The following is an 11,454-nucleotide window of genomic DNA, read 5'->3' as shown; positions in this document are numbered from 1 at the left end:
TGGCCAAGGGTGTGTGTGTGTGTGCAAGATTGTTTTATTTATTTTATGCATACTAGTGTTTCGCCTGCATACACTATATACACTACACAACTTGTGTTACATGTGTGCCTAGGTGTGGAAGAGGTCAAAAGAGGGCATCAGATTCCCTGGAACTGGAGTTACCGATGGTTGTGAGCCTCCATGTAGGTATGGGAACCAAGCTCTGGCCCTTTGCAAGAGCAACAAGTACTCTTAACCACTGAATCACTTCTCCAACCCTCTTTTTAAAGGTTATCCTCAGAAGGGGAGAAAGGAGGGGAGAAAAGGAGGAGGAGGAAGGAGAGGGGGAGAGAGAGAAGGGCAGAGAAGGAGAGAGAATTGCAAGGCTCTAGACAGGAGATGAAGAAAAGAGACCGGGTGGATGGGAAGGGAAAGGTGGTGCTGGGAAGTGGTCACACTCTTGATCCAGTTCTGAAAATGACGCTAACGGGGTTTGCTGAGATCCTGGACAAGGGGTGTGGGAGAAAGAGGAGTGAAGGATGAGCTCAAGGTTTGGCTCCTGCACCAATGGAAGGATGGACTTTGCTCTCCTGAGAAGGGGCGTAACCCTGCATGCTTAGAGCATAAGACTTCCGAGCATAAGGAGAGAGAGTTGTATAAACAGTGGTTCTCACAGACTGGCTGTATCTGCGGGTCCAACTTGGGCACTATGAGGTAGTTAGTGAAAGCAGCTTTGGTCCCTACTGGCATCTAGATTTGCTTAGAAGACTACTGAACATTTGTCTTGTACTCTGCAGTTGACAAAACACATTTACAAATAGGGAGTGTGTGATACAATGGTCCTGCTGAACTGAGAGCCCTGGACACATTCATCCCCATACTGTAGATGGGAAAAATGGAAGCCAGGCATGGTGGCCCACACCTGTAATCCTGGCACGGCTGTACAACGAGACCCTGAACCTGAAAAGGGAAGAGAGGGAAGGAAAAGAAAGGAAGAGAAGAGAAAGAGAAGGGGAAAAAGAAAGGAAAGTGAAATAAACAAAGGAGGGGAGAAAGAGCCTGTATGGTGTTACACATTAAACCCAGCAGAGGCAGATGGATCTCAGTGAGTTCCAGGCCAGCCAGAGCTACATAGTGAGAACAAGTCTTAACAAACAAACAAACAAACAAATGGGGGCTGGGTGAGGTGTGGCAATGAAGGTTCGGAGACAGCCTCAAACACATGGCATGTGAACCAAAGGACAAAGCTTCTCTCTCACTTTCTCATCCATGCCTCAAAAAGTTCTTAGTGCTAAGAATCCAACCCAGGACCAGGAATCACTCTGCCACTAAGACACACACACACACACACACACACACACACACACACACACACTCACACACACACACACACACACACACACACACACACACACACACACACACACACACACACTCCCCACCTCTCCTCCCCACTGGCTCAAAAATCTGCTGAAAATATAAAGCATGATGTGTTAACACCAGGCATGAGGAGATAGGCAGAGCAGGAGTTCAAGGTCATCCTTGATGACACGGTGAGTTCCAGTTCAGCCTAGGCTACGTAAGACCTTGCCTCAAAATCAAGAACAAGGGGTTAGAAAGATGGCTCAGAAGCTAAGAGTTGCTCTTGCACAGGACCCAGGTTTGGTTCCCAGCACTCACATGGTGGTTTACAACTACCTGTAACTCCAGTTCCAGGGAATTTGATGCCCTCTTCTCATTTCTGAGGGTACTAGGCTTATACATGGTATACATGCATACATGCAGCAAAACATCCATAATCAGAAAATAAAACTCAAAATATCAAAATAAAGAAACAAGAGCATAAAAGGATTACTTGGTGTTGGGTGACCATAGTACCAGTTACTCAGAACCCAGGAGTTTGGGGACAGCCTTGGCAACATAGCAAAATCCATCTCTTAAAAAAATAATTAATAAGCCAGGTGGTGGTGGCACACACCTTTGATGATGCCAACACTTGGGGGGCAGAGGCAGGAGGATCTCTGTGAGTTTGAGGGCAGCCTGGTCTTCAAAGAGAGTTCCAGGACAGTCTCCAAACCTACAGAGAAACCCTGTCTTGAAAAACCAAAAATAAATAAATAAATAGCCAGGCGGTAGTGGTGCACACCTTTAATCCCAGCATTTGGAAGGCAGAGGTAGGGCCAGGATCTCCGTGATCAAGGGCAGCCTGATCTGCAGAGCAAGTCCAGGACTTCCAGGTCTACACAGAGGAATCCTGTCTCTAAAAACAAAAAATTAATAATAATAATAAAATAATAATAGTAAATAGAAAATTCGGGGGTTAATCCTTCAGACAGATTCCCAGGGGCCATCCTGGGTGCCTGGCCCATTGTACAAACCTCCAGAGGCTTCCAGGAAGGATGGGAAGAGGACCCTGGCCAGGCTATTCAGTAAGCCCTGGGCGTAGGGAGGGCAGTGTGATGCCTGTGTGGTCGCTCATGCCTATCCCATTGTGTACCCCATGCCCATACATGGCCTTGCACAGGTCCTGTCATAAGCAGCCCTGCTCACCCTGCCTATAGCCCAGCCTCCATTCAGCCCAGAATCTTGCACCCTGCCCTCCTGCAGCAGGAGCCCAGCGAGGCATTTCCTGTTTGCGGGCTGCCTCCTCCCCCTCTAAGTCCAGGTTCCCAGGGCCTCTGACTGAGCTAGGGTAAGGGGAGGGCAGCCCTTGGCCTCCTCCCCATTCCCTAACCCCCAGGGTTAATCCTGCTGGAGCCAGAAAACTTGGGAGTGAGATAGGCTGGGCAAAGGTGCTCATCAAATCCTTGTCTGGTTGAGGTTGTCCACATGGGGGTTATCAAGTTGATTCTCATCTAGGGCCTGGCAGGAATGGGAGGAGATTCATAGGTTAGACCGTTTAGCATGCCAAATCATTCTTGCCTGTCCACCTAAGGGCATAGCATGTCAGGAGGACTTCATGTGTGAGGCTGGGGTTTGGCCGCCTGAGATAGGGTGTCAGAGTTGTCAGGAGTTGGAAGAGGAGCCTGCACTCATACATGTGATGGGAACGGGCTGGCCCGAGCATGTCGTTGAACTGAGAGTGCAGTCACATACTGATTCTGTGAATCCAGATCCCATCTTCACGAGTGTCTCGGGAAGACAACTTCACCCTAGCTGCCTTAGCTGCAGACCCTGCTGCAGTTAGTTTCAGAGGGTTGACTAGGGAAGCCTCTCAGGCAGGCAGTTCCGTTTTTCCCGGACTCTCAGCTCTGTAAGGCCTGAGGTAGCCCGTCAGTTAACTGCACCTCCTCCCCTCCTCTGCCCTTCGCCTCTCACCCCAGAACCCCCCACCCCACTGCTTCCTGCTCCAACAGCCCCCGGGGAGCTAGCAGGGGAGCTGGCAGCCGCCCCAGCCCACTCCTTACAAGGCGTGAGTCCGCAGGGCCCGCCCCCGGCCCTCCCGCCGGAGGCCTTGATCCCTCCCTCTGTCAAGAGCAGCGGCGGGCCCGAGCCGGGCCAGTCGGGGGGCGTCGCGATGCTGCTGCGCCTACTGCTGGCCTGGGCGGCCGCGCTGCCCACACTGGGCCAGGCCCCTTGGACACCCGAGCCCCGAGCCGTCTGTGGCCCGAGCAGTTGCTACGCTCTCTTCCCCCGGCGCCGCACCTTCCTGGAAGCTTGGCGGGCGTGCCGCGAGTTGGGGGGTAACCTGGCCACGCCGCGGACCCCGGAGGAGGCAAGGCGTGTGGACAACCTGGTGGGCGTCGGACCCGACAGCGGGCTGCTGTGGATTGGGCTGCAGCGGCAGGCTCGACAATGCCAGCCGCAGCGTCCACTGCGGGGCTTCATATGGACCACGGGAGACCAGGACACCGCCTTCACCAACTGGGCCCAGCCGGCTATGGAAGGACCCTGTCCGGCCCAGCGCTGTGCGGCCCTTGAGACCAGTGGAGAGCATCGCTGGCTTGAAGGCTCGTGTACACTGGCTGTCGATGGCTACCTCTGCCAGTTTGGTTTTGAGGGTGCCTGCCCTGCCTTGCCGGTTGAGGTGGGCCAAGCCGGCCCAGCTGTCTACACCACGCCCTTCCACCTCGTTTCCAGCGAGTTCGAGTGGCTGCCCTTTGGCTCCGTGGCAGCCGTGCAGTGCCAGGCTGGCAGGGGAGCCTCTCTGCTGTGTGTGAAACAACCTTCAGGTGGCGTTGGCTGGTCCCAGGGTGGCCCACTGTGCCCAGGGACAGGCTGCGGTCCTGACAATGGGGGCTGTGAACACGAGTGTGTGGAAGAGGTGGATGGTGGTGTGTCCTGCCGCTGCAGTGAAGGCTTCCGTCTAGCCGCAGATGGACACAGTTGTGAAGACCCCTGTGCCCAGGCCCCCTGTGAGCAGCAGTGTGAGCCTGGTGGGCCACAGGGCTACAGCTGCCACTGTCGCCTGGGCTTCAGGCCAGCTGAGGATGAGCCACACCGCTGCGTGGACACGGATGAGTGCCAGATTGCTGGAGTGTGCCAGCAGATGTGTGTCAACTATGTTGGTGGCTTTGAGTGTTACTGCAGCGAAGGTCATGAGCTTGAGGCAGATGGCATCAGTTGTAGCCCTGCAGGAGCCATGGGTGCCCAGGCTTCCCAGGACCTTAGAGATGAGTTGCTGGATGATGGAGAAGAAGGGGAGGATGAAGAGGAGGCCTGGGAGGTCTTTGATGGCACCTGGACAGAGGAGCAGCGAGTCCTATGGATGTCACCTACACGACCGCCTGACTTTGGCCTGGCCCATAGGCCCAATTTCCCACAGGATGGAGAGCCTCAGAGATTGTACCTGGAGCCTACCTGGCCACCCCCACTCAGTGCCCCCAGGGGTCCCTACCACTCCTCAGTGATCTCTGCCACTCGGCCCATGGTGATCTCTGCCATGAAACCCACTCTACCTTCTGCCCACAAGACCTCTGTTATTTCAGCCACACACCCACCCCTGAGCCCTGTCCATCCACCTGCCATAGCCCCTGCCACACCTCCAGCTGTGCTCCCTGAGCACCAGACCCCCAAAATCAAGGCCAATTATCCAGACCTGCCTTTTGGCTACAAGCCTGGGATTATTTCAGCCACTCGCCCAGCACAGCCTCCTGCTTATCAGCCGCCCACTATCTCAACCAAGTACCCTCAAGTATTCCCTCCTCACCAGTCCCCTATGTCTCCAGACACCCACACTATCACTTATTTGCCTCCAGTCCCACCTAACCTTGACCCTGGGGATACCTCTTCCAAAGCCCGTCAACACCCCCTGGTCCCAGATGTTCCAGGCATCAGAACCCAGGCTCCCCAGCTTTCTGTCCCAGCTGTCCAGCCCTCTCTGGCCAGCAGCTCCAGGTCCTCAGTCCATGAAGTGCCTCTGTCTGATGCCACCCATCCTCCAGCTCCCCCTTCCACGGTTCCCCCCCAGAGGCCTATTAATCAGACCTCAACTATCAGCCCTACACGTCCCTATTCCAGAGCCCCTCTAGTCCCAAGGGAAGGAGTTCCCAGTCCCAAATTGGTGCCACGGCTGCCCTCAGTGGCCCCTACAGCAGCTCCAACAGCCCTGGCAGAAGCGGGTCTGGCAGGCCAAAGCCAGAGGGATGACCGATGGCTGCTGGTGGCACTCCTGGTACCAACATGCGTTTTCTTGGTGGTCCTGCTTGCACTGGGGATTGTGTACTGTACCCGCTGTGGCCCCCATGCCCCCAACAAGGGCATCACTGACTGCTATCGCTGGGTCACACAAGCTGGCAACAAGAGCCCAACAGAACCCATGCCCCCCAGAGGCAGCCTTACAGGGGTACAGACCTGCAGAACCAGTGTGTGATGGGGTACAGACACCCCTTGAGGGACAGGAGGAAGGGACTTGCTTTGGACACATGGATGAGACTGCACCAGGGACTTATGGGGGCTGCCCAGCTGGACAGAAGGGGTTCTGCTCCTTGAGCCCAGCATTCATGGCAAAGGACATACCAAGGCCTCCAGGACTTCAAGGGGTGGGTGCTGGGATCTTCTCCAATAAATGGGGTGCCAACCTCACCCAAAGCTCCTGACCCCCTCTGATGCTTGAGGGAAAGGTCTGGGAGGACTTGTGGGAGGGGAAATAGAGCTCCGTTCCATTTGTCTAGGTAAGGTAAGGATTCTTTAAGAGGAGGTATGCTTCAGAGTTTTCATTTCTGGAGGTTTGGCAGGGAAGAAAGTCCACATTTGTTCATCTTTCTATTAAAATGCAAAGAAAAGCAGAGGAAGGTCATGAGATAAGTAAGGGTCTCTGATGAACTGGAGTCCAAAGGAGATTTGGGAGTCACAGACAGGATGGGGCTGGAGATCCAGGGGAGAGAGGAGTCTCCAGTGGTTGGCATTTCTGAACTTTCTTCTAAACATTCTTTCCATCGTCATAGGCTGCCTGAAAGTCTGGGGGGGTGGGAATCAGGGTCACCCAAGGATGCTACCACCCTACGGTTGTAGGTACTCCTCCTTCATAGGCGGTAGTAGAGGGGAGGTAGGAATAGGTGCCCAGGAGGCTGGGATGGGGGAACAAGACCTTCCCATTAGAGGACACACCTTACTCTTCACCCTGTGGGGTGGAAGTGGTACTGCTAGGAGAGAACCCAGAAGACCCTAGTGAGCGAAGGCCCGGGATCTTCAAGGCTGCTGTTCTAAGAACCGAGCAACTGGCTGGTCTAAGATTACTAAGTGTGGGATAACCTCCCCCTCATCCTCTGCTGATTGTCCTTGGGGGGAAGGGATGGGACCTGGGAGAGGAAGGCGCCGGTTCCATCACCTCTATAATTTTTCAGCTCAACCCTCTCTGGGGCCTCTAATTAGGACTGGGCAAAGCCGCACCCCCACCGCCGGCAGGTGAGGTGGGGTGGCCCAGCGCCCTTTCTCTACCCGAAACCCCTATGGCCAAGGATTGTACTTCAGACCAGGAGAACGGGTGCGGAGCTGGGGACCAACTGGGAGTGGGACTAGCAGAGGGGGCGGAGGGAACGCATCTCCCGGGTAGCCACTCTCACGTTCCCCTAACTCAAACCAGACGTCCCCTGCCAGAACCTTCCCAGCGTTAACCTCACAGATGCAGTCGAGGGGCGGGGGGTTGATGGATGGAGTGGAAGGAGGTCGCCTGGTTTTCCAGAAAGTCTGGGTCTGAGGGGGATGCAGGTACCACTTAAGGAATAACAACGTCTGCTGCTGGATCAGAGGCCTGAAGCTCTTACCCGTGACCCCTGGCAGAGGGGTAGACAGCACCCTGAGGGAAAGAAAGAGTTAAGTGCGCTGCAGTCCGCGGGAGGATGGGTGTAGGGAAGGGGGCCCAGAGCCGGCTCTTTGTCATCTGGTAATGAGCACCAGATGCGGAGCTGCGTGCGGGCCTAAACAGACGGCCTCCCAGGGCAGAGCCCCCTCCACCCCCCGCCTGCGCCCAGACCCAGGCTCCGCCTAGGAGGAAAGCTGAGTCTCAGGCTCCGCCCACTAACTCCCAGGCTGAGCTTCATTTCATCCAGGCGGAGGATGCTTTATCAGCCCCGCCCCTCTGATCCACGAGCCACACCCCTTGGAGGGGGCGAAAACGCTCGAGGCCCCGCCCACCAGAGCAATAGCCTCGCCCCTTGCCAGCTCAAGGATGCTTTCAGGGCTAAAGCGGGCCCCTCTGCTCTATCAGCTTCTTCAGGGCCCCGCCCAAAAACAGCAAGCCCTGTTCCCTCATCAGGGCAGAAGCGGAGAGAAGAGGAGTTTATAAATCCTGTCTTCCCCGAGGTATGAACTCCGCCCAGAGGTTGCATAGTCTCACGCAGTTATGTGCTTCATCTCTTCACAGAGTCTGGGACTCTCCAGGAAATCCCACGGAGATACAAACTCTGGTCGTAAGACACAAGCAAGCCCCGCCCTCCAGGGAATGGAGCTGCCCTCGAACTCCTCTTCAGACTCCGCCCCCGCACTGAGCTCACGCCTGCAGAAGAACTACCTCTAAATAACAGAACCCCGCCTCTGCCCAGCCCTAGGAAGAGTCTCACAAGCCACGCCTCTTAATAATACCTTTAATTCGGGTCCACCCAAGGAAGCCCTTTAAAGGCCGCTAGATGGCTCAATCCTGACGGCCTGAGTTCCACCTCTGGGACCCACATGGTGGAAGGAAAGAACAGACTCCAGCAAGTTTTCCTGTGACTACTACGCTATCACCAATACAACACACACAAAATAAAGAAAAAAATTAAAGCATATTCCGGGGTCTGGAGAGATGGCTTTTAGGAGTTAAGAGCACTCACTGCTCTTCCAGAGGTCCTGAGTTCAATTCCCAGCAACCACATGACAGCTCACACCTGTCTGTAACTCCAGTTTCAGGGCAACTGAAACCCATGGCTAAAACACCAATGTACATAAAATGACATATAAAAAGAGAATAAAGGTAAAGAGTTTAAAAAAAAAAAGCATATGCCCTCTGGAAAGCGCACGCCTTTAATCCCAGCAGGAGGCAGGAGGATATCTGTGAGTTCCAGGCTAGCCTGATCTAAAAAGTGAGTTCCAGGATAGCCAGGGCTGTTACATAGAAAAACCCTATCTTGAAAAACCAAAATTAAATATAGAAATAAACTAATAATAATAATAATGATGAAAAGCCCTCTCTACAGACTCCCCTGAAGTACCTCCCACTCAGGGAAAGAAACACTACCTGTTCTCTCATGTTCTGTACCCCCCCAACTTGTAGATAGCACCTCCCACATCTAGACCCCGCCACCCTCGCCTCCCTGGATGCAAAACATACTCACGCATGCACACACACGCAAACACACACGCGTGCATGCACACACACGCATGCACACACGCATACACACACGCGTGCATGCACACACGCATGCACACACACGCATGCATACACACACGCATGCACACACACACACACACACACACACACACACACACACACACACACACACACACGCACGGCGCGCGCGCTCCAACTCTCTTATCTACTCAGAGTGCCCCTGACGATCCCTGTAGCCCTTTCTCCTCTTACTACATACAGTAAGAGAGCAGGACAGTGTTAATGACCGGCCATTTAGCGCCACCTGCCTTTGGCACCACGGACTTGCAAGCCACCCGGAGATTCTAAAAAGTATACTAATTGTTCAATAATTACTTGTTTGTGCTACTTAAATATCTGCCGATTGCCCTGCTCCACAAGACAAATATTCTTCCTTAAGTTTGGGATTCTGTATCCAAAGGTGCTTCAATTTAGTAGTCAAGCCACCCTATCAAGTGGCCCCGAAAAATCTTTAAACTGGTTGGTGGGACTCTAATTGTCCTCCACATAACCTTGTTATCAGAGGTGAAAGCACACCTTCTCACCTGGGAGCCCAGAATCCTTGAAACTGGGCTCTGATCGCTCCAGCAAGTGCTCTGAAGTTTGGGTATTTACTGTCTCTAGGATGTGGTTTTGGCTCCGAAGCCCTGTTTGGAAGCCGAAGGTGGTAGTTTTTAGGGAAGTGTTGACATCAGCCAGAATTTCAGGACAGACTTCTCTCAGCCTAAACATGACCTAAAAATACTTTCCACCCACTCCTTCACGAGAGCGTGTTTTAGAGGGCAGAAGTCCACAGGGTTCCATAAAAACAGTTTCAAGTATCCCTAGGGCCCATTGCGAGCAGTGGAGGCTTCTACCGGGCGTCCTTTCCTAGCATGCTTTAGTTGGAGGTGAAGTTCAAGTGTTCACCAGTCCCACAGCCGCCCCCCCACCCCGCCCCTGCGCCCCAACTTCACGCCCACCCGGAGACTTCAAGTGTTTCCAGGTAAGGCTCCAACTGCAGTGCCTTACGTGGAATAGCAGGGCATTTTCTGACTAGTCCTAGTCCAAGGCACACCGATTCAATTGAACGCAATAGGAAATCCATGATTTTTTTTATATAATATGGAATGTTTTTATTCATTTTTTTCTAACAGTAAGACTTCAGCCATTAGAATAACATATAAAACCCTTCCTGAATTCAGATTTTTTTTTTATTATTAATTCAAGTTAGGGGACAAGCTTGTTTCACATGTAAGTCCCTTCTCCCTCTCCCTCCCCTCACCCCCATCCCTCCTCCCCCACCCCCAACCTACCCCCCACCATCCACCCACCACTCCCCAGGCAGGGTAAGGCCCTCAACGGGGGCTCTGCAAAGTCCACCAAATCTTCCTGTGCTGGTCCTGGGCCCTTCCCCATGTGTCCAGGGCCAGAGTGTAACCCTTCACGTGGGATGGGCTCTCAAAGTCCCTTCTTGCACCAGGGAAAAATACTGATCCACTACCAGAGGCTCCCTGGAGTGCAGAGGCCTCCTTATTGACATCCATGTTCAGGGGGCTGGATCAGTCTTGTACTGGCCTCCAAAATCCATGATTTAGAGTCTTTTTTTTTTTTTTTTTTAATCCCGAGACAGTAGTCCTGGCTGTCCTGGAACTCCCTTTGTAGACCAAATCCAGAGATCCGTCTGCCTCTGCCTCCTGTGAGCTGGGTTTAAAGGCATGTGTCACCGCCACCGCTGCCACCCCCACCCCCACCCCCACCAGGCTTTAGATGTCATTCTTATTACCACCTAACAGATATGATAGCTGAAGGTTTTGCTTGAGTTAGGGACTAAGGTAGAAATAGAAGGCAGATCCAAGATCCTGTGATTTTTAATAGAATTTCTCACATTTATTTATTTACTTGTTTGTTGTGTATATGAGGATGTGAGCAGCATATTAAAAACAAAAAAACATGAAGGCCAAAGGAAAACTCGTAGGAGATTCAGGTCATCAGGCATCGAAGTAAGTGCCTCTGTTGAGCCAGCTTGCTGGCCCAGATCCCTGCAGCTGAATCTGGCCAGATCAGATGGCCATGTTTCTAAATTAGAAAAACATCTATGCTTTATTTTTATTTTTTTTAAGTTTCTGAGAGTTGTGTGTGTTGTGTGTGCCCAGGTGTGATGGTTTATCTTAACCATAAACTTGATGGGACTTAGAATCACTGTGGAAGCCATCCTTTGGCTGTGTCTTAGAGGGATTTTAGAGTGATTTTCTAGGCTAGGTTATTGAGGTGGGAAGACTGGCCCTGAATATGGTGCACCATTCCATGCACTGGGGTCCCTTTCCCCAAAGGGAGCTAAGGGCAGCAGTCATCTCTCTCTCCTCTCTCTCCTGCTGCCATGATGGACTGTACCTTGAAACTGTGAGCCAAAACAAACCTTCCTTCCTCAAGTTGCTTTTGTCGGGATGTTTTGCCACAGCAACAGGACAGATCAATGTGGGTGTCCTTCCTCCTTCCTCGGGACTGTCTTCCTTACCTTTGAAGACAGGGTCTCTCGCTGGAACCTGGGGCTGGCTGTCCTGGGGGCCTCAGGGATCCTCCAAGGCTCTGCCTCCCCAGCACTAGCATCACAAGCAAGCACTGCCTGGCTTTTGACATGGGACTGGGGATTGAATTCGGTCCTCATGCTTTCCAGGTAAGCACATTACCAAACATCTCCCCAGCTG

The 11,454-nt window shown here is 53.0% G+C and overlaps 1 protein-coding gene across 1 annotated transcript; it reads left to right on the top strand.

Annotated features, from left to right (window-relative positions):
• Positions 1-3,496: 3,496 nt before the first annotated feature.
• On the top strand, positions 3,497-5,791 carry Cd248 (CD248 molecule). Its single transcript, XM_027408638.2, has one exon. The coding sequence runs from the start codon at positions 3,497-3,499 to the stop codon at positions 5,789-5,791; it is 2,295 nt and encodes a 764-aa protein (XP_027264439.1).
• Positions 5,792-11,454: the final 5,663 nt, after the last annotated feature.

The sequence above is a fragment of the Cricetulus griseus genome, chromosome 3 (assembly GCF_003668045.3).
Source record: "Cricetulus griseus strain 17A/GY chromosome 3, alternate assembly CriGri-PICRH-1.0, whole genome shotgun sequence".
NCBI classification, from domain to species: domain Eukaryota; kingdom Metazoa; phylum Chordata; class Mammalia; order Rodentia; family Cricetidae; genus Cricetulus; species Cricetulus griseus.
Note: the sequence above shows the minus strand (reverse complement) of the source record. Positions and strands in the feature narration are given on the sequence as shown.

Excerpts from the sequence above, each read along its gene's own strand:
- Cd248 (XM_027408638.2), top strand. The coding sequence starts at position 3,497 with ATGCTGCTGCGCCTACTGCTGGCCTGGGCGGCCGCGCTGCCCACACTG.